The following is a 24978-nucleotide window of genomic DNA, read 5'->3' on the forward strand; positions in this document are numbered from 1 at the left end:
TTGCGGGGATATCAGGTAACTCCTTGAACACAAGGATATTAAGAAACTCCTTGAACACAGGAATATCAGATAACTCCTTGAGCAAAATGATATCAGGTAACTTGATGCATAAAGTTTTCTGTTGTTATAAGACTATCATAGAGTATAGTAATGTTTTCTTGATACTTCATGAACCTTTAAAATATTTCAAGACAAACCTTTCATATCTTAGTCTTATTTTAGTTTTAAAATAGTTTCACATTTTGGTTTTGAGATTTAAGCCTTGGTCCAATGTTGTCATGGCAAACTTCTTAACAGCTAAAAGTATAGCTTACAAGATGTGTAGAAGCCCTGATTTCAAAAGTGCATAGAAGACAAGCCTGGAGCAACACTAGCAAGCTGTTTGCAGAATGTTGCTTGTTTTTGGGTAATGTAGTACACAACTGTACAGATAAAATTTTACTCAACAATATTGAGCAAATGAAAATTAATTTCTTCGTATAACAGTTTATATCAATCATAAAATAAGTGTTTAACTAAAGAATTTTATTGACAAATTGTTAACATTCACTATTTGTTTACACAAATTTTAGGTAGTTGGTGCCATTTTCACCATCAAAGCAAACCAGTGTAAAGTAGTCAATATATTTCAATATTAAATTTTTTTATGTTAGCTACAGCTGAAGTGTTATAATACGCAAAAAACACATTCAAACTCACCAAACTCATATTTCTTGCAGTTTGGCAGCTTGCTCAGATGTAAATCTGAATAAATGCCTAAAGGCTGCCAAAAGGGAACCTCTAAACATTATTCAAAAACATTTTTTTTCATAGATTGTTTAATGTAGCCAATGGAATTGTCCAGACAGCTCAGTTAGGGAAGAAAAAAAATTTAAAGATGCATCCTAGCCTTGAATATTCACACTTCATTCTACTTTTAAAGTATTATTCAGCTTATAACAATTAAAAAACAGTTATGGAAATATTAAACAGTAGTAAAAATTTAATAAAAATTTAATAAAGTTTTTAACTCAACTATTTAATTTTTAAATTAATTTAATAACATAATAGAAAATATTTTTATGATCAAACTCGCTTATCACAATATCACTTATAACTGTTGATCTGCAAGATGTTAATCTCAGAATTAAGTATCATAATATAATGATCTAATCTAAAGTTATGAGTGAACTCTGAAATTTAACAAAAAAATTTAAAAGTATTTCAAATAGGTGTATCTTTTTAGCTTTTAACTTAATTATAATACTTAAATCTATTAATCTATTACTTAAATTATTGCATAAGTAAAAAAGTAAAACTTTGATAGTCTCTAACAGTACTAAATAAATTACCCATCATTGAGTGTACTTTTGCAAAGTGTGGTTGAATAAGGTAACTCCGTTCATCCCAGAGAACAAAAAATAATACAACAATAAAATCATATTTATTAATAGTGTTATTAAATGAGGTATCAGTAAGTAATTCAACGCTATCTTGATACAATCTTTCATTTTTTAGCTGAAGAACGCGTTGAGAAACCTCATCATCTTGAGTAAGCTGTGAGCTCCGAACACTTTTAAAATTGAACTTGACAAAGTCACTTCGAGAAAATGGAATAGGTTTGATAGCAGAGCTATACAAACAAAAATTAAAACACTGAAATAAAAAACACTCAAATTACAATGAAAAATAATGATCAAACATTGACAATGCTGTTAAAATTAATTACCCAATCTTTGAGTTCAACCATAATAACATGTTTAAATAAGTAACATCCGAGTAACTAAATTCATGGATTCCGGTTGTTGGGTCATAAAAATTAAGTAGTGGTAATCTCATCTAAATAAACACATGCTAAAAAATATAAATAGTTGAGAAAATTTAATTTAAATAACCTTATAATAACAGAAGTATTTTTTATAAAAATGAATGCTATTTATATATATAAAAATAATATAATTTATATAAATATTTATATATATAAAAATAATATAATTTATATAAATATTTATATAAATAAAGCGCTTAAAAGCTTCTGAATAAAAGCTATTAATTACAGTTCATACTTACCATGAAGAAAAAAATTATACAATTTACATAAAAACTATATACAACATGTACTAAAAGAGTTTTTTTTTTTTGTTTTTTTTACTTTATTTACCATCCCAAGGCCAAGGCGGCCACTACAATTAATGAGCCACTACAAATAATAAGATTACTCTTGTTGTTGTTTTTTTAGTTACACAACCTTTTCTAACTCATAGTTTTATTTTTTTACATAAACATACTTTTAAAAGATCTTTCTAACAACTAGTTTTTCGCTATTTTTTTCCTGAGGTAGGAGAAAGATAATAAGTTTTTTTTCTTGAGGAAAGAGAAAGATAATAAAACTAGAAATAGTAACTCTAAATTTAATGCAGTAGTGGTAAAGTGGTAGAGTGCTCGTTTCATAAGTGAGAAGTTCTGAGTTTGATCCCCATCATGTTACTATTGCACTCAGTTTATTTCTCTGCGCAACAGCCTTTCTTTCCCAGGTTCGTGTTTCAGAGTTAAATAGTTGGGAGAAGTTGAATGACAAAACTCTTAATGAGTTTACTTTATGTCTTCTTGAATTACATTAACTATTGACCTTTCATGGAAACCATATATACAACCCATTGCAAAGTTAGCGACTGCTAAGTTTGGCTTTCTTTATAGTGCTTGCCCTTTTCTTACACAAGATTTCATTCTCTATCTTTATAAATTTTTTATTTGCCGTACAGTTTTTTAAGTCTTCTGTCACATGCTTTATTGTTCTTTAACGCTCTTTTTTGTTTCCTGCTCCAATAGAATTAGTGATTGGCTGCTGCCTTGTTGGAAGTGAATTTGTTTAAAATAAGTAGAATAGAAAATAAGAATTTAAAGTCGAGGTTGCATGCCTTAATGGCCAATAACAAAATCACGAGACTTTCATTGTATAAAAACCTAAAATTTTAGACCACTCAAAAAAAATAAAGTACTTTCACTCATTTGTTATCTACAATGTGTTTTATTTAGAGATTTGTTATTGATATGAGTTTACTGTTAAAAACAATTGACTAGTATAATGCAACCAAGAATTATATTAAGCAATGCATTTGTAGTTATAATATGAACTTTTAGTTATAAATTAATAATATGACTTTGTAGTTATAAAGTATAATTATTTATTATAATACTATAAACAAAAGATTGTTTCATTAATAGAAATTTGAAGTGTTAAACTGTTTTTTCATAACAAAGTTTTGACATAACTTGTTATAAAAAAAAAATTTGTCTTATTTTGTTTTAGTTTTATGAAACATGTTTAGCTGCCTCCTATTAAAGCATCTCTCCTGTTTAGGTCAAGCTACCATCACATTACCATTTTTAAAAATGTCTTACTGCATCAATATTTTTTATTTGTTATAAGATATTTTATAATAAAATATCTTATAAATTTATACTTTTCATATATATATATATATATATATATATATATATATATATATATATATATATATATATATATATATATATATATATATATATATATATATATATATATGTATATATATATATATATATATATATATATAGCATATATATATATATATAGCATATATATATATAGCATATATATATATATAGCATACTGTATGTTGTATGTAGTCATACAGTGGAGTTCATGCAATTCAAATACTCAACTGATATATTTTGATGCAATAAAAATGATTATTAATTTTTATGAGCACACATATAAACAATATCAATAAAAGCATTAAAACAAAATGATTTTTATACTTCTTAAAAAACTTCTTACAAAACTACTTGGTTCATCAGTGTAATCTATATATTTATATTTCATAATTACTGAACGATCCAAATAAATTGTTCGTACAAGACGCCTAAAGTTTGAGTTGAACAAAGCACAATTCTTTAAATAACTACGATCTGAATAAATGTAAAAAAAATATATTTATAATATATGTAAAAATACAATAGAGAAAAATTAAACAAAATCCTGAAAATAAATATAAACACTTTCATCAAAAAATATTTAAACTTTATTGAACTAATTTCATTTAAAAACATTAAAAATAAATTTAAGCATACGCTTTGTACATCCACCAATGAGAACACGATGTGTCTTTTCTGTTAAGGAATTTCTTGGAATCAGCAAGTTTTTAAATGAATGTAATTCTATGTCATAGATTGGATCTAGAAATCATAACTTACATTTATATAAATTAAATAAATATATAGATGTATATATATATATATATATATATATATATATATATATATATATATATATATATATATATATATATACACACATATATACTAGGGTAAAATGAACTATTTTTTAATTTAAAAAAAAATTTATTCAAAGAAAAAGCCTAACATTTTGCGCTTTTCAAAATTTATATCATGTATACAACATGAAACAAAATACTAACATGAAAATGACAATATCAAACATGTATTAAAAAAAAAACTTGTTCACTTTACCCCAAATGTGTAAAGTATAATGATTCATTTCTGTTAAAATAATTTTTTATTTTGTATGCTGTCTTGCTGGCTTTTCAACTTGTTCTTTCTTTTAAAGGCTTTATTTTTTATCGCTTAATCTTTTAAATGCATTATATGATGTAAAACACTTTCCTCATGCCATCTTTTTATTTTTTCGTTTCGATTATTTATTGTATCAACAAGCATCACTTTTTGTGGCCATTAATTGTTCTTTCACTATTTCTCTTATGGTCTTATTTAAAGAAACACAATCTATTATTCTATAAAATCACAAGTATTAATCAGATCATTATTGTTTGAAGTGATGCTTTGAGGGATATTATTATCACAATCATTTGTTTTCTGAGGAAAAAGGTGTTCATAGATTTCAGGAGTTTTTTTATTTATGTTAATTCACCTCCCTACAGTCGAGGAGGATACTTTAATTGTAATTACAACCCTCTTTAAACTCTATAACTATAAAAAATTCCAGTTTTGACAAATGATTGTACTAAATGGTTTGAATTATGTCTCATAAAGTTTTTTTAATAAAGATGGAAAAACAGATTTTCTAACCCCCATCAGTCTTGGACTCAGTATACCAATTAGCCAGAACTTCAGGCCATACAGATTTAAGTTGGCAAAAGACCAATATCTTGTTGTCGCTGTAGCAGATGAGAACAGTGTTCTGGCAAATACAAAATAGTTATATCATTTTCAATTGCATTTTAACAGTTTCTAAAGAAATATGTGTATGACCATCAAAGATAACCAAAACAAGCTTTAGAATGTCTTTTAACCATAAAACAATATGGTTATCTGCTTCCTCCCAAAACAATTTTAGTTACCACATATTCGCTTAGATCTACCAGTCACCGCTATATATAAAATTTTTCCAGCAAATTAAATAAATGGAAGAAAAACTCTTCCTGCAGCTGATGTTATTGCTAATATAGTAAACTGTTTTTCTCCTGATTCAGGAGCAATAAAAAATTTCAGGGTTTTTGCTCTTTATTTTGCATATTATTTTCTCATTTCTGGAGTTTATTAATAATTCATTTGTTAAACCTCAAAGTTAAGTAATTGAGCAGACCTATATTTACAGTGTCACATTTTTCCAATGTAGCTTTAAGTAAAGAAAACCAAGGTCCAATTAAAGTTTTATTACAAGGTAATCCCCTTGTTAATGTAAAAAGCTCTGGAGTCCTTATAAATATATATATATATATATATATATATATATATATATATATATATATATATATATATATATATATATTAGGGATACCCATTTTGTTGGTCATGTTGGAATTTTATAACACGGTATGTCTCTTAATAATATTAAAGTACCATAATAACTGTCTGGAACATTTTTTTTGTGTTTGTAAGATGACTACTATTTGCTCCAATGTTTTTAATTTGAACTTTTTTTGAAGGTTTTAGGGCGTTCTTAAACAACTGGCGCTAATAGAAATATCAACTAAGGTGAGAAAAAACCTCCCACAGTAACTAGGTAAACTTTGTTAACAAATAATGAAATAGTATTTAATAATTACATAAATGGTTACACAAATTATTATTAAATAATTTATTAGGTAACATAAATTATTTTGGAACTTCCAAATAGCCAAAAAATTTAAAAATATCAAAACTTGATATTTCAATACTTTTTACAATAAATTGCCTAAATTTAGGACTTTTTGAATATTTGTGAATATTTTTTGTTGTAGATTGTAGTTTTCTCACAGTATATACACTGAAAAATTAAAAAAATTTACTAAATCAAACTCTGGGTTTTACAAATATTTACACAAAATTTCTATTGCGTTCCATTCTAGTGACGCCAAATTGTTTCTTTGAATTTCAATCCTACAACAACTTGCATTTTGAAGAAATTCTTATGTTTAAAAACAATGTTTGTCCAAATATCAATCCCATAATGCCTTATACTCTGAAAACTATTTTAGTTTCTCAATTTATGGTTTAAAGCATGAAGTGCTTATTTACAATGGTACAATATTAATAATTGCAAACTCTTTTTTTATGTAAAACTTCAAATGAGAACAAGGGTGATGAGGTCAAGAACCAGTCAAGAACCTGGAAAAGGAAAAAAACTAAAGGAACTCACACAAAAATTTTCCTAAAAGATCTACTTATAGAGAACAGTTCCTTGTAGGGTCTACCTTGGAGAAGATGAAAAAGAACCAGCATCCACTGAGAAAGCACATTATCCAGCATTACCTGTTTCTGAGAGACAGATATCCAAAAATGGCAATGAAGCATTTAGATTATCATTTATTGAAGATAATGTTTTGTGTGATTTTAGTTGTATTCTCTCTAGAATTATGGTTCCATGGAGAAGAACTGGTTTCAGAATCATTACTGGTAAGAGCCTGATATTTCAAGTTGAGAAGTATATATAAAAGTACATGAAAGTAAAAAAGTCACCGTACAAGGTGGGAGTTGGTTATGATGATACTCTGAAAAAGTTTAAGAACTCTTTAGAAGTTAACAAGCTAAAAAGAAGTGACTAGAAAGGAAAAAACCTAACATATTAGTCAACATCTTTTATCAAAACTTTGTACTTATATCTTAAAAATATGACACCACGTTAGAACTATTTTGTTCTATCTCCACTTTGATAAATTTGAGTTATTGATAGTGTTGAGTACCTCAGCATGTTTTACGGAGAAAACATAACTTATAAAAATGTTTTTATATGCCATCTCATTAAGTTTTTATTTTTTAAATCATTTTATTTCAAAACTCAAAAACGTGGAGATTCAATAAGATAATTCTAACATCACGATAAGCATATTAATACGAATTGTTTTGAACCAAAAGTTTTATTCTGACTAATGAATTTGTTCTTAGTGATTATATTGCACTTTTAAATTTGTTTATATAAACAGTAATAAATTTTTTTTAGCAGTCCTCATTATATTTTAAAGTAACCCATCTCAAATTATCACAAACATTTGATATAAAAAATAGGCTTATTTTGGGCTAGTGATGCTGTTCTACACAGAAGTTTGGAAATTAATAATCATAAACAGCCTTCAGAAAAGCCGGAAAATAGTGAAAATAGTAGAACTAAATGGTCATTTTGAGCAAGTCAGTGAGAACCAAATCAAGGAAGAGTCAGGAAACCTTTTCTGTACAAGAAGCAAAATTATCAGCATGTTTTTTACCTGAAAATGAGGTAAGTTTTGATGATTGTGATATTGAGTGTACTGATCATAGTATTTTTTTTTTTCTTCTTAGATACCCCAAGAAGTCCTTACGGTTTTATCACAGAGCACCATGGAAGAGCATTTGAAAAGAAGTTCACGCCTCCTTTCTTACCAATATTATAAAACTTGATATAAAACCACAAATCTCTTCTGAGGCCCTAACCACTGCACTTTGGCTGCTCTTTTGATTATGAAGATTTTGAGATCTGTCAACCTAAGAAGAAGAAAGCTGATAAAGGTACTTAATCTCCCTAAGGATATAGTGTCATAAATTACTGGAACTGCAATTGGAATGGGTATTTCTAACAATTAGGCAAATGCACTTATTAGTTTGTTATTATCAGTTCTGGTGGAAAAATTGATGACATTAATTATTCCCTCAGTTCTGGTCACAGAATCTTTGACAAAATTATACGGAAGGATGCAGCTGTTTTGAGATCTAACTTAAGAGAAATGGTTAGAAACACTGGTAAACCAATTATTTTAAATTTTGATAGAAAATTCATTAAATATTTTACAGCTGCGACAGATGAGACAAAAGACTGTCTGTGTGTCCTTACAAGATGCAACAATGAGACCCAAATTCTAGGAGTGCCAGACCTTGACCATGGAACAGGAGATACAATTTTCAGCTATTCAGAAGTTATTTGATTATTTTCAATTTGGTGAGTTCTTTCATGGTCTATACTTTGATACTACTGCTTCAAACACTGGTTGTCTCAAAGGAGCATGCACAAGGTTGGCAAAATTTCATGGCCAAAAATTGCTTATGTTGGCTTGCAGACATAATGTACGTAAAATTCACATTGAGCATTTTTATGATGCTGTAGCAATTCAAAACACTATTGGTCCCCAGAATCCATTGTTTAAATTATTGAAAGAGCACTGGCATGAAGTTGATGGGAATCAGGTAAAAGATTTAGTTAAGTTCAACCACCAAAATTCAGTGGTACCTTGATGAAGGAGCAATCTTGCTTAACACTGCAAACCTGCAAAAACCTCAAGGGCAGTGGAGGACTGAGAAACAAACATTACTCATTGTTACATCTATACTACTGTTTCCAAAAATAATTTATAATAAATTATAATTTCTTATTTTTAATTAGATTTTGATAAATGTGGCAAATACTGAAATAGCTGAGCTCGTAATTATGCATTTTAATAAAGGTTTGTTAAGTAATTAATTTATTAAATTAACAAATATAATAATAAAAATGTTAATAATTTGAATAACAAAGCTAAAAGTATTTGTAGGATCAGAGGAACTATCGACAGATGTGCAACTATGCTAAAATTGAGCCTTCAGCCAAAGTTGCTGTAAAATCATGGGAAAACCATACATAGTACTTGAATCTTACTACAGTTGTAATGTTGCTAGCCTCTTCTGACAGTGGGAATTACAAGGATATAGAAGATATGGCAAAGATTTTATACTCGACAGAGAGAGATGAACACAGCAATCATAAAAAGCAGAGGGAGAACCAGAGCAGTACTTCCAGATATTTTAGTGTTTTGCATCATCGTGGTTTTCCATCTTTGGCTGCATATGTTTCTAAGGACTCATGATTAATCTTTATCATTCTGGGGCATAATATGGAAAAATGCACTTTGGATGAAACTTCCTCAGATCTTTTGGAAAGAATTTTCAGGGTATTTTAAGTTCCAGAACTTTATCTAATCAGTTGATGTGGTCAACAATTCATCCGAAAGAGCAGTAAAACTCATTCAAGACAATGTGAAGCGCGTCAAGAGTGGAAGGAAGCTACAGGATATACTCCAAATGAAAAATGCTTGGAAAAAACCAGGGAAATAATCGAAAAGTGCGACAAGGAGTCAGTTACTGCCGTTGCTCCAACATTAATAGTTCCACAGCCAGTTTTTATTGCTCCACATCCTCTTATTCCAGCTGGATCTTTCCCTAGTGATACCACTTTGTAAAATCCTTCAAGTTTCTAATACACTTCCAAGATTTAGTTCATTTTAATAACAGTTGCTTTGAAATATATACTTTTTTTTATCGATATACTCTATGACATCATATTTTATGTATATATATATATATATATATATATTTATATATATATATATATATATATATATGTATATATATATAATATATATATATATATATTATATATCTATAAATATATATATACATATATATATATACATATATATATATATATATATATATATATACATATATATAAATATATACATATACATATATATACATATATATATATACATATATATATATATATATATATATATATATATATATATACATATATATATATATACATATATATATACATATATATATATATATATATATATATATATATATATATATATATATATATATATATATATATATATATATATATATATATATATATATATGCTGGGTAACAACAACAAAAAAAGTAGACTGAGTTTAAAAAGATTCTTTCTGGCACTATCCACTACAGACTGATTATCCTGGTATAGACTGAGCTAAACTCTGGATGAGCTCAAAATCAATTTTATTAGTGCAATACTTAATTTAACTGTAGATAGAGTAGGTTTTAAATGGCTAATAAATAATTTTAAAATATATCATTTCCATTGATATTGAAATAATTTAATGTGAAATAAGACTTTTTATAAACAATTTAACATGAATTAACATTGGTCTTCCAATGATTGACCATTTTTTTCTTGGTTCAATTTTTCTTTGTTTTCGATGTTTTACTAATATACTGCTGAGTACAGTAGAATTCTTCAACTGCCTGTCAGCAAAACTTCATCTTTATGATCAAACATGAACTTGAGCCTTTTATCCACTTCCTTGGTATTATTTGGTACCCAGATTCACTCTCAGCACATTTGATAATCATGAAGATAATACTAAGTATATAACTGATTTTAAAATTCACTTTTTACTCACATTTCTCAAATTTAAATAGAATTCATCCACATTGTCGGATCATCACCACATCTCCGGTGGTACAGCGCTTAACTTGTTTCTCAGTGCAGTGGCCTTGTTTGTCAAGGTTCGTGTTTCAGAGTTATAGAGTTGAGAGAGGGTCGTAACCACAACTAAAGAAGCCTCCTCGACTTTAGTGGCCTTCTCCCCCTTGGGGAGGTGAGTTAACATAAGAAAATTAAATAATAAAAACACGTTTTATAATCTTTTCTAGTTTTGAACTTTTTTTATTATCTATTTTTCTAAGAAAAAGTAAAAATACATAAAACATTATAAAACTAGAAATATATTCTAAAGCATTTAACCATTTTTTTCTAATTTCATGTTATGTCTATAAAATTCTTCTGATTTCAAAACTGTATATTTATGTATGTATGTATGTATGTATTTATGTATGTATGTATGTATGCATGTATCCATCTGTCTATCTATCTATCTATCTATCTATCTCTATATATATATATATATATCTATATATATACATATATATATATATATATATATATATATATATATATATATATATATATATATATATATATATTATATATATATGTATACATATATATATATATATATATATATATATGTATATATATATATATATATATACACATATACACACATATTATATATATATATATATATATATATATATATATATATATATATATATATATAGATAGATAGATAGATAGATAGATAGATATACACACACATATATATATGTATGTATGTATACATATTTTGGTTTGCATATATCTTTAAGAGAGTGCTCGATGAATTAAAGTAAATTAAAATAAAATTAAGTTAAAACAGAGCTGTATTTATATATTTTGTTATAAATAAACCTACATATTTTTTACAACTATTAATTTTATTATAAATGATCAGGTAAATCATCAGATAAATATTATATAAAATAAAATGAAACTTTTATTTTATATTACATTTAGCATGAAACTAATAGTTGTAAAAAATATGTAGCTTTATTTATAAAAAATATATATATTTAATTAAAATAAATTTTCTAAATATTGAGCACTTTTCAACAAACAAGAGTTTTGTATTATTTTAATACAACACTTCATCAAATGATATATATATATATATATATATATATATATATAAATTTATGAAAAATCACTTATCAGACTTTTTCATTTAACACTGCGCAGTATAAAAAAGGTTTAAGGACCATTTTTGTACTGTTTACTAATTTGAGGACTGCGGTTTTAATGGTGACATTAATTTTATTTTTGGGTTCCTATGTTACCTAAATTGCTTAGCAACCACATATTTTATTAACCATAATAAATATAAACTTGAAAAAAGTAATAACTATTGAATTACACCCATAATTACCACATTTAGTATTTTTATACTACAAATGTTGTGGTACTATGTATTTTTCATTTGATTGATAGTGACACCTAAAATGCCTGGCAACAGTTCATTTTGCATAGTTACTAGCTTAAGATTCAATAAAAACATCACAGCTATAAACTAGGCTAATATTGATGTGGCAGTATGATTGAAAATTATTTTATGCATATAAAAAAAGAAACACATACCCAATTACTAATTTTAGTTATTTTTATGCAGTTACAGGGCTCTATTTTATATTTCATGAATCTACGTCATAATCCATATAAAAAAGAACCTGAAGCTTAAACCTTTTGGTGTGTATAATAATATAAAAGTTTTGGTTTAAAAATATTTTTCCAACCAAAACTTATATATTCTGATAATTGACAGTTTTAGCTTCTTTTTCTTTATCAACTTGGCGCAAGCTACAACCTAAAGCAAACAATAGCTCTGAAGATCTAAAAGATGCAACTAATATCGCCAGCCTTCTTTTCTTTGTTTTACTACTTGGACTATCGAAATTCACCCTGAGTCTGCCAGATACTTCAGTTGGATAAGAGCAGAGTTACCTTTATCTATGGAAGCAGTTAGAAAAATATTCTTATTATCAATTACAAATTGAATTGATATCGGTTCATTTTGTAGTCATTGTTTGTTATTCTGTTTGAAGTAAATTTTAGCCCTTTTGCATATATGCTACCTTGTAACTTATGCACAAAATAGTGTTGCAATAGCTCATTTGAAAAGTAATACTTGATATTATTTAAATATGAAATAAAAAGAGAGGTTTTAAAATTAACAACTATTTTATGCTTACTAGTAACAAAAAAAATATTATTAAATTAAAATTAAAAAATTTGAAGAAAAAAAAAGAAAACAAAAAGAAAAAAAAAAGAAGCTTTTTATTCTATAGCTTAGAAGTATATGACATGATAATTATACAAAATTATATATACTTTATAAAAGCTGAATGTTTAAGCTATAAAATGGTATACAATAATGTATTTTTTTTACTTTTGTCTGCCATCTGTCCCACTGTGCTGTGATTCACCAATAAAGATTCATCAGAAATAAGTTTTTATTGATCTTTTTATTGATTATATTGATTCTTCAATAAAGACTCATCAATGTTATTCACATTCCCAAGGCTGAGGGGGCCACTACAGTTCACCTCCTTAACTTTGAAATATGAACCTTGACGAACAAGGTATAGGTATAAAAATAGGTATAAAAATATGAAATATATAAAAATATAAAGCGCTTCATACTTTTGCTTTAATAAATCAATATTATTTGTTATTTTCAAAATATGTTTAATATGTGTTTCATTTCATATATATTTCATCATAACTATAACTTTACAAATCGAAGAAAAAGCTTTCTGATTATTAAACTTTCTTATCTTTAAACTTTTTTATTTCCAATCTTTCTTATCTTTAAACTTTCTGTTAATTTCGAAAGCAATAAAAAATAGATAATTTAAAAAGAAACTGTTTTTTGTTTTGTTTGGGACAATGTATACATATATCATCCTGAAACATTTAGAGATTCAGGTCAGCGCTTATATACAGTTAAGCAAAGATAGGTAGGTTTTTGTGTCTAAAAATATTAAACAAACATAACATGATTATAATAAAGAACCTAACTATAAACTTGTGGTTTTAAAATGCTGTCATGAACAAACTTGTATATACTCTCATTTGTTAAGTCAACATCAAATGGGAATGAATCTACAATTTTCTAAAAATAAAACAACATTAATGTTAGAGTATTAAATATTTTGTTAGAGTATTAAAAAATCTCTGATAATTAGTTTTTATTTTAATTCACCGTTATGCCTTTATGTTCAGTTTTTCTGGATTCTAATGGATACTGCAACATGACTGTTGGTAGAATTACATTTTCATGAATACCATAGCTCTCAAACAATTCTGGATTTTTGCGCCTAAATTTTATATAAATGTTAATCAAAAAAAATTTACCATATCATTGAAATTTTTTAAAAAATAAGTGCTTACTTATCAACTAGCACAGCTCGGACATCAATGCTTAACTGGATTAAGCTATTTACAACTGAACCAATTTTATCTGAGAACTCCATTTTACTTTTATCATTATCAAAAAAAAAAAATAGTAAAGTTACTTCGTCGCTGTATATTGTACTTCCATTATTTATTTCAGACTAAAAAATAATAAAATAAGCATAAAGTTATTTATTTAAAGGGTGTCTTATCTTATTTATTATGTATCAACACCCAATAAATTGTGTTTGATAATAGATACACACACACAAATTAAACTTACCACAATAGGTGTATCATAAAAGTTAATAAACAAAATCAATGAAGAGTACTTAAGATCTCCAATAAAACTTCGCTTAAAAACTGGGCACTCAGAACTATAATTAGTTTGTGAGCAACTTGCATACCAAATACAAACTCGATGCTTCGAAGGCATTCTAAAGTATAGTTAGGAATGCTGAATTTTCCATTTTGTTTTATGTTATTAACAGCAAAACAAAAAAAATGACAACTGCTTAGTAAACTTTTTCAACTATGGAGTTGATCATTGATATGGCCAATATCATATATAAAATTATACCATGACCAGTATCACATATAAAATTATATCATGCACAAATGGTTTATGAAATATAAACTTAATTTAATTATAGTAGGAAGTATGAACTTAACTTATTTATAGAGTGAAGTATGAACTTAACTTATTTATAGAGTAAAGTATATTGTAACTTAGCTTATTTATAGTAGGAAGTGTGAACTTAACTTAAATATAGAGTGAAGTATGAGCTTAACTTATGTATAAAGTGAAGTATATTGTAACTTAACTTATTTATAGTAGGAAGTATGAACTTAACTTATTTATAGAGTGAAGTATAAACTTAACTTAATTATAGTATGAATTATGAACTTATTCATAGTATGAGGTATAAACTGTGCTCCAAGCCATGAAAAGTTTTATTATTAGCCTTAAAAAACAGTTGTTACACCAACTGACAAATTACTTCTAATTATATCTCCAGGGGTGCTACTAAATAAAGGCCCAAAGTAATTTTGGGTGCTAAATAAAGGGAAATGCATAAATTAATACATAATAAATTGTATGAATTAAAGAATTTTATAAAAAAGTTAAAGAAAATAAAAAGAAAGGATTTTTAAAAATCTAAATTAAAACCTAAATAAAATGAAGCAGAAACTAATAAAAAAACAGAAACTATTCTCCTAATAAAAAATAAAGTAAATATTATATTTAGAATACAAACCCCATTTCTGCTGCAAAGATCTCATCGTTAGTAAATGCAAACTTGTATGCATCAACTTGTTTATGAACAAACTTCATAAAAGTATAGTGAGCTAAAATATAAATTTTAATATTAATGTATATTAGGGTAGTAAACAACGTTTAAGTATATTAGGGTGGTAGTTAAAACAACGTTTAAGTATATTAGGGTGATAGTTAAAACAACATTTAAGCATATTAGGGTGGTAGTTAAAACATTTTTTTTAAATGCTCAAAAATGTCTATTTACACGGGGAGTTACTAGAAAATAAAAGAATAAAGCTCAAAAGCAAAAAAAGAGTTTACAGAAGACATAAAAACCTGAAAAGCACAAAGAATAGAATTAATAGAATAAAAACTACTTCAAAACCCACAAATAATTTGGAGGAAAAAAAATTAAATTATTTGTTGATGATAATGCTTAATATTTAAACTTAATAGTTATGTACTTATTCTTTAACATTTTCTACTATAGCCATTATTAATTTAACAAAGCAAACTTGACTAAAATATAAATAGTACACCTATAATCTTAAATGATAAACTATGTGATTGGCTCATCCTTGTTATTAAATCAAAAGTAAAAAAAACAATGTGGCCTCCAAAATAAAATTGCTAATAAAAAACTGCACATCACCTTACACATTTTAGAGCCAGCTGGACCAGAAGGTCCATTACCCTGAATAGCCTAAAAATGTTTTATATTTTAAATAATTTTATAAAGCCAAAAATTTTTTGTTGTTGTTTTGAAGCTTTCAAGTAATAATAGAGAACTGTTAATAAATTCTTCTAAATTCATTCTGCTAAACTCATTCTGCTAAATTCATTCTGCTAAATTCATTTTGCTCTTCATTCTGCTAAAAACAGATTCTTATCGGTGTGTTCTGGCAAAAAAACAACAATGTGTTTTCTTATTTCTAGAAATTCTTTAGCAAATAAGTTAAGTAACATAAGCTGAATAAGTTTCAACTTTAGGTTTTTAAGCTTAAGATTTAGTAAAACAGATTTGTTAAACAAATTTATTTAATCTTCATATATTATGAAAACCTCACTTAGCCACTTTTTAAACTTTGAATCTACTGCAGATAATTAAAAGTATTATCTGTTTTATTACATGTTTTATTTAATCATTAAAACTTTTTCAAACTTTTAATTTGTAATACTGTACCATAAATGTGAAGAAATTGCCGATAGCAAAGTTATTACTAGCTTTTCTAGGATGGTTATCGAATAGAGGTATAGCAAGTTAGTACTTGCTTTAAAAGCATAAGTTGCAAAGTTTAAAACCCATCAATAGAATGGAAACAACATAGCATATGTTGAGTTATAACTGTGTTTCATTTAAACTCATATAATGTAAACCACCATCTATATAAATAAATATATATATATCATATATATATGTACAAATACCATATATATACATATATATATATATATATAAAATATATATATATATGTATATCGGTCTATATATTAATATATTAATGTACATTGCACTATTTGAATTACCTTTTTAATATTAAACACTCTTCTACGACTATGAGTTTTGTTTTAATATTATAATACAAAACAGCCTTAAATATATATATATATATATATATATATATATATTTAAGGCTAAATATATTTTCTACTACTAATATATATATATATATATATATGTATGTATGTATGTATGTATGTATGTATGTATGTATGTATGTATGTATGTATGTATGTATGTATGTATGTATGTATGTATGTATGTATGTATGTGTGTGTGTGTATGTATGTATGTATATATATATATATATATATATATATATATATATATATATATATATATATATATATATATATATATATATATATATCAGCCTTTTAAGTTGGCATCAGGTCTGCACAAAATTTGAAACACATTGATAAATGTGCAAATGTTTATACTTTTAGTATAAAATTGATAGAAAAACAATTGCTTAAAAATTTGAAAAAACAAAAGTTTTGCTGATTTTATTTATTTAATTTAAATTTAATAAAACGTTTAATTTAATTGCTTTTAACTTGAATATTTTGCTAACAATTTAAACAAAAGGTTTTTTAAATTTAAATAGAATGTTCGTAATATAAATATCAGTTAAAAAAAAATAAAGTAAAAAATTTACAAAATTTACAAAAAAAAAATCTGTCATTAGGGTGCCAAAATCTTAAAAACCATCTATTACTAGGTCTATTACTAAAATAAATAAAAAATTCTTTAAATTTAGAAAATGACCCCTAAATTTAGAAAATGACTCCTAAATTAAAAAAATTTGCAGGACTGCCTAAAATTAGGGAAGGTCCAGCTAATTGCCAAGCGTGGCTAGCCTCCCTGCTTATGAGCTACGCACAAAGATCTATATAATTTGGGGTAAAGATACGTTTGTAGAATTCTAAATTTTCAGTTGTAAGTATTTGAAAATTGCATCATGAAAGTAAATACAGATTAAAAACTAAATTATTTTATTATAAAAACAAAAGTTTACTACAGTGTTTCAGAAATTTGGCCTATAAGTTGATGACGTTTCTTTAAAGAAATGTTTTAACTTTCCCAAGCATCCTTTTGCACACTTCATTTGTGTAATCAATGTCTGATGGACAATCATTCCAAATATCACAGTGTTTTTCCATAAACTCAAAGCCATTTAATTTTAATTTTAACTTATATTGTCAACATTTCTTCTGCAAGAGAAACATTAGGCATACATTTTTCAATTAAATCATGGTAGTTACTAGTCAAGTCATTAACGAACCAGTAATTCATATTAGGCTATGTTGATAAGGAATCAAACTTTGAGTTCATAAAATGCTAAAGAATCAAGAACAAGGTTGAACCTGGAATAATTTTTTCAAACATTTAATTACTCAATTATTAGAACCTTTTATTTACTGCAGTGGTGTCACATATTACAACAGAAATTTTATTAAAAAAGTTAAATTCCAAAATAACTTTGTGTAACATCTTATAAATAGAGACAAAGTTGCTTTTCTCGCTAATATTTTTAAAGGTATAACCAAAGATTTAGACTTGCTTGAAGTGCAAGTGTTATAATAATGTTGTTTGTCTATGTTCTTACCATTAAAATATAAACACATTTCTTTAGAAAAATCAATATAAGACCGAATCAAGCTTATTTCATGCCCAAGTGTTGTAGATGCTTTTTGGACTGCAGATCTGCAAATCAAAGTCTCACCAACTGCATTGAGTACAGGTTCTGCAATCTTTGACAAACAATTTCTTGGATACCCTTCATTTTTAGCTATCTTAGCTACCATCTTACCATTGATTTGTGGTATAGTGTAATCATCACTTGTACTACTATCTTCTAAATTTTCACCATTAGAATTGTCTGTATCATCAAATAATTGACTATAACTTGTTTCAAGTTTTTTTCTTTTAGGTGGTAGGTCTCCCAGATGGGTTGTAATAGGCTCTGTCACAATACTGCATTGACCTTTGCACTAGTGTTGTTATTGACTTCGACTAAATTGACTAAAAGTCGACTAGTTGGAAGTCAAAATTAGTTGCCTAAGAAAAAAAAAAAATCAATTTAATCGACTATGGACTTTCTACTAACCGACTAAAATTCAATTTAGTCAAGTGAAAATCTTAAAAACGCTTTGTCTTTTCATTAGATTTAATTTTCAAATCTTTTATTTTTGTTTGTTCATTTAAAAACAAAACCACGTAGGGTATAGCGGGGTTAGTAGAGCATAGGAGTAAGTTTTGCAATTAAAATATCTCAAAAACTACGCATCACATGACAAAACATCTAATGAATGAAAGTTAGAGAATTAGAATGTTAACACAATGCGCAACAAAAGATTGCTGAAAAGCAGTTGAGTAAGGTACACAAAAAATTTTTAATTTTGGGTACATGGCACTATTTTAATTTTGGACCAAAAAAGTAAAAAAAAAATTTCCACTACTATTCTCTTGGATGCTTATAAATTTTTTTATCATTATCACTTAAGTGTTTATATTTTACCAACTTATCAGACTTTTAATTAAAATTAGCAGTTTTTTCTTAAGTCTTACTGTTCTCTTTAAAATCTAACTACTGTGTCACCTTGGCTAGTAGGGGTAAGTTGAGCAGCTTTGAAAAAAGTAAATAAACTTTAGGCAATATCTTTTAAAAAAATCCAAAACTATACTTTTTTCCTAACAAATTTTTAGCAGGTTAAATTATCTTTCAAATATTGAAAGAATTATGCAAATCTGACACACTGTTCATGAGATCATCATGCAAATCTGATACACTGTTCATGAGATCTGTTAGATTTAGTAAAAATTGCTCAACTAGCCCTGCTCTACCCTACTTATATAACTAGAGATGTCAGAAACAGTGGTTTTTCTGAATAAAGAATATTTGGCTAGATGTTTGGCCAAAGCTCCAAATATTCGGCTGCCGAATATTCAGTTACACTTTCTTATTTTAAGGATTCCGACCTGGTTTGATGAAGTGCATATAGTGTGTATACTGGCAAAAGTCAATAATTGGCAGTTTTGACTTAATGATGCAGCATTGTAAAGTAATGCTCTTCAAACTGGCAAAATACACTCATGCATACACTACATACAGTCGAATGAAACATTATCTTTTCTCTGGTTATAAAATACATTTTACGTTAACTCATAAAATGGGCGTTTCATTTAGGCTAACAGCTTTTAAATAAAAAAATAAAAGCTATAAATATTTTCTAAAATAAACACTTAACATTATTGTGTATTTAAATGTACCAAATGAAGTTTAATAAGGTAATAAAAGTTTCTTAAATGATTGAGAAATCAATCATTTAAGGATTTTTGAGTTAAAATTTTTTTGCCAAAATACCCATAATATGTTAACTAAGCTGCGGGCATTTTTGTTTAATTTATGATTACGCTGTGTAACAGGGCACATTGCTTGTTGACTGTTATATCAATTTGATTTAACTTTAGTTATGTATAAGCGTATCATACTCTTCAAAGCACTCAAAAAGATTAAAAAAATAACCAGCTCAGGTATTTATATTTTAGAGTTTCAGAAGTTGATCTTAACTACAACCTAAAACTCCTTAACAGTGGAACACTTTTTTAACCCCTTGAAAGTTTAATGGGAATGTCAATTATACAGTTGCGACAAAATGATGTGATAAAGCCTTCTTAGTGAAAGTCTGCTTGACAACGATGAACCATCACAGGTGACTAATAGTATGGGTAATGATTCAGCTCTACTTCCTTAGAAAAGGAAATGTAAATGAAAACAATCAAACTAATCTCAACAAAAAAATGCACAATTAGAAGATTTCTGAATTTCATAAAAAAAATTGTCTTAAATATAGCATTTTTGGGCAATAAGTTAAATAACTTATCCAAGCTATTTATAATACTTGTCTTATTATTTGTACTTTGTGTTAATTTAATAAGTAATTTGTAATTTTTAATAGCAAACTTTACTTTGCACAGATTTCTCTAGAAAGCATGGTATCATCATTTTATTCCATAATTGACAAACTTCAATTGAGATTTCTTTAATAACATCACTTGATCTAGGAATATTACTCAATTCTAAGAGAAAATGATATTTCCTAATATCTGCCTTGTCTAACATAACTTTAAAAAATCCATATAATGCTTCTTCATCAAATTTCCATAAATACAATTTCTTGGCTATGAAATATTGGAAGGGCAATCACTTTCTCTAATTAAATTATTCTCTGATCTTATACATCTAAAACATAGTTATATTTAAAAATAAACAATATACAATAGTTAAACAATATGAGTTATTTTACAAATTGAGCAAATTTACAAACTTTTAAAAATACCTTAAGATTTGCGCTAAAGGTTTTTTGCATTTTATTTTTATATCTGTAAGTTTTAGGTCATCACTCCACCAATGGTTATAGGGCTGTCACTTGAAACAAAAAATTTCCACTCCTAATATATAATCTTGCTTGGTCACCTTTAATTTTTACCATAAAATGTAAAGTTTATGTTTTTTTTTAAAAAGTTAGAAGACCAGAAAAAATTTAAATAATTAAAAAAATTTTTTTAATTGATAGATTACCTGCCTAAACCAAAATCCTAAGTTAATGTAGTAAACACTCTTTGCATGTTCTACCTATTTGTCAGTCAATGTATGTAAACAGTAAAAAAATAAAAAGATTCATGTTTATTAACTCCCCTTTATTTCGATATAGTAAAATTTAAATCTTCAGTCTGATAAACTCACCTCCTAATACACCTCTACTACAAATAACACCTCCACTACACCCCAACTACAAATACTAACAGAGCCAATGCTCAAGTTAGTTATCATCACTTGTTCCATCAACCCATTTTGCATGACTTGTCTTTTAGCAAAACACCATGCTTTTACTGTAATTATTTATTTATCTAGTTTTTTCCAAGAACATTGGTGCTTTGAAACTATCCTGCTTTCCTGTTCTCATGACTCATAAAGCTTTTTAAGTCTTCTGTCAAACATTTTCTTTCTCTTTAACTCTTTTCTTTGAATTCTGTTAGTTCCCAATTGAATTAGTAGTTGATTGCAGCTTTTATACAATGTTGGAAAAAATGTTGAAATCTACCCACCAAACTATTAAACTATTATTACCCACAAGCCATTAACTTATTTTATTAGAAAAAATAAACATAGAGTTTATTTTTTTCACTAGTAACAAGATGCAGTTCACATGTGCCAAGTTGAGTATTTTTATCAAAACACTATCACTACCTTCATCCAACCAAGAGCTCTAAAGCAACAGTATTTTAAGTCAGAGATAACCCTACTAGTCTTTGCATAGAAAATATTTCTTTCAGCATAGAATCCTGATATAAAAAAAGACATTGAAAATCTTGTAAGAATTCAAAAACTACAAAACTGATAACAATTTCATGCTGTTACCTATATTTATAAATGCTTATGCAGCTTTATCTAGATTTCATTATCAATCAAGAATTAAAATTCTATAACTACACTTTACTTTTACAAGACTAAATTATATAGGTGTGGCATCAGCAAATAAAGCCAGTTTTGAAGTAATATTATCAGAAAAGTTATTAATATAGATAAGGAACAGAACTGGGAATGGAACCTTTTAGTACCCAAGAAGATACTGGAAATGAAAATGGGTGTTTTCAACCAAAGACTACTTTATTATTATGATTAAAAAAGGAATGATTTGATATTATTAACAACATCTTTTTATTATTAATATTACTATTTCAAAAACTTTCTTAGATACATCATACAAAACAAGCATTTTAGAAAAGCATGTCAGACTTTACTGTTTGCCACTTCCATCTAATGCTTGATAGAAACTTTCTGTTACAACAGTTAACAAGTCAGCAGCAGAACAAAATTAAAAAAATCATATTGTCAGAGAGCAAGTTCTGATGGAAGAAACAGGGGAATGCTAGTTGATTATTTTATCTCTAACAGCATTAATAAAGTAAATTAGCAAGTGTCAATAAATCAACTGTATTACTACCAACTCCAAAGTACTACAGTAGTATTCTGAAATAACCATTACTCCATCATTAAACAAAACAAGATCAACATTAGGCAAAGAGAATTCACTAAATGAATCACTTCATGTTGAAATCAACCTAAAGAAGTCTTTGAGTCAGATAATGTCTTTAAATTTAAAAACAATTTGAGATAAGTAAAATTTTGAAATTTAGTTTCATATTTAAGAGTCATTTGAATTAAATCTTTTAATTTAACTAAAATATGAATTTATAAATCAGATTTGTAATTTTGTAATGAACTTATTTTCTAATTCAGTTTTTATCTTATTTTATTTTAACCTTTATTTTTCTTTGCTATTATAAAAAAATTTATATTAAATTTGACTTTAATTTAAGAGAATGAAAACTGATAACAACAGAACTTATCTTTGTTAACGTTTAAATTAAAAAAAAAAATTCAAGTGTCTATATCCTTAAGAACAACTTACAGAATGATCCTAATGCTGAAAAATACACAAAAACAACATCTTTTTCACTCTTTGCTTGGCTAATATATAACCTCCAAAAGTCAAGATTATTGATAATGGTTAACTGTTCTCTGTGTATAAAACTAAGAATGTAATAAAAAAAATTAGAAAAAGCAATTAACAAAAACTAATTTAGAAAATGTAATTTATGAAAAACAGGTATAAAATATTAATTATTACTTAAAATACTTAACAATATAAAATAAGCAATTTAAAAAAATACAAATGTGTGCAAGGCTGAAAATCCTTAATACTGGGTTTCACTCCAATATTAAAAGGTTTTTTCCATGAGGATTCCCTGAGAATTTTAACCTAGTAACACTGCTCTATTCATCTGCAATATATTATCAACTATCATTATCATTATATTTTGATTATCAGCAATATTTGCTAAAAACAATAATAAAAATTAAAAAAATAATATTTGGTAACTTCCACTCGCAATTTAAAAGCTCTGCGCATTACATGAAAACTCTGTGTATTACATGAAAACTCTGTGTATTACATGAAAACTCTGTGTATTACATGAATATTCTGAATGTCAATTAAAGAATTCAATTCAAATTTCATGTTAGCAAAAGCATAGCTTGATAATCCATGAATGACAGTTACAGTATCTGTTTACTTTCTTGTTATTTTAATGGAAGTAACAACAATTTTTGTTCTACATTTTTTTCTTTTTTTAAAGTTTTAAAAAAATGCGATTAATGATAATGAGTAATGTCTGTAATTATTTAATTTAGTTTTTGAACTTACAGGGTAATTAAATTTAAGATTAGCTTAAATTAATTTTATTGCTTTTTAATTGATGTAGTGTTTTATATGATTTTCTCTTAAAAGTAACAAGATAAATCAACATGTAATAACTGTGTGTAATAAACATCACTTTGATTTAATTCTAAACTGAAGAAGTGAAATATTCTTCTCAACAACAATGTTTGGAAAACTTTTCCACAAAAATGACCCATGATTCTGAATTGAATAAGAACTCAGTTTTGAATAAGATTTTGTTACAACAAAGTTATTTATGGAAAATCTTGTATAATGCTTATGGTGTATTTCTTTAAAATAAGTTTTAAAATTTTTTGGAGACAGTCCACTATTTGTTTTATACGTAAACTGTAAAACTAGCTGGATTTTAAATTTAAGAACATTTAACAGTAGTATTAGAAGAATTTTTTATAAAAAGTTTAAAAAAATAGTTTAGCAAAAATATTATTTTGGTATTTTTTACTTTCATTATGACTTCCTGATTTCCCATACACGATAAACTAAATATTTAGAACAACAGTTATCAAATTTATTAATTGTTTTTACAAGTTCTTTATAATATGAGTAAAACAGCCAATTTGAAAAACAGTCAACTTGAAAAAGATTTAATTTTAATCAACGCTAGATAAAAAAAATAGTCAGTTGAAATTTATTAAAATAATTCTAAAGAAACTTTTTTGAATAATAACTAAATAGTTGCTATATAAAAATATGTTATTTATATATAAAAAGGTTGTATATTAATTTGTATATAATGCAGTTAAATATGATTTATTTATTCTACCCAGTATTTCCGTATTAACTATCCAAGACAATACTAAACATCCTATTAAAATGTTTTAA

At 26.3% G+C, this 24978-nt stretch overlaps 1 protein-coding gene across 2 annotated transcripts in view; it reads right to left on the minus strand.

Moving 5' to 3' along the window:
* The window catches only part of LOC100209604 (thioredoxin domain-containing protein 16), a 51095-nt gene that overhangs the window by 25695 nt on the left and 422 nt on the right, over positions 1–24978 (minus strand). Inside the window, exons 2-11 of one of the 2 annotated variants that reach the window (XM_065788375.1) lie at positions 23326–23447; positions 15344–15434; positions 14368–14521; positions 14082–14245; positions 13894–14008; positions 13710–13803; positions 4093–4197; positions 3800–3930; positions 1709–1818; positions 1332–1612 (exon numbers count right to left, since the gene is read on the minus strand). In XM_065788375.1, coding sequence (XP_065644447.1) covers positions 1332–1612; positions 1709–1818; positions 3800–3930; positions 4093–4197; positions 13710–13803; positions 13894–14008; positions 14082–14245; positions 14368–14521; positions 15344–15434; positions 23326–23447 — 1367 coding nt within the window. Of the gene's footprint in view, positions 1–1331; positions 1613–1708; positions 1819–3799; positions 3931–4092; positions 4198–13709; positions 13804–13893; positions 14009–14081; positions 14246–14367; positions 14522–15343; positions 15435–23325; positions 23448–24978 lie in introns of those variants that run through there. The other variant, XM_065788376.1, reaches the window with a different exon arrangement.

This window comes from Hydra vulgaris, chromosome 01 (genome assembly GCF_038396675.1).
Source record: "Hydra vulgaris chromosome 01, alternate assembly HydraT2T_AEP".
NCBI lineage: Eukaryota > Metazoa > Cnidaria > Hydrozoa > Anthoathecata > Hydridae > Hydra > Hydra vulgaris.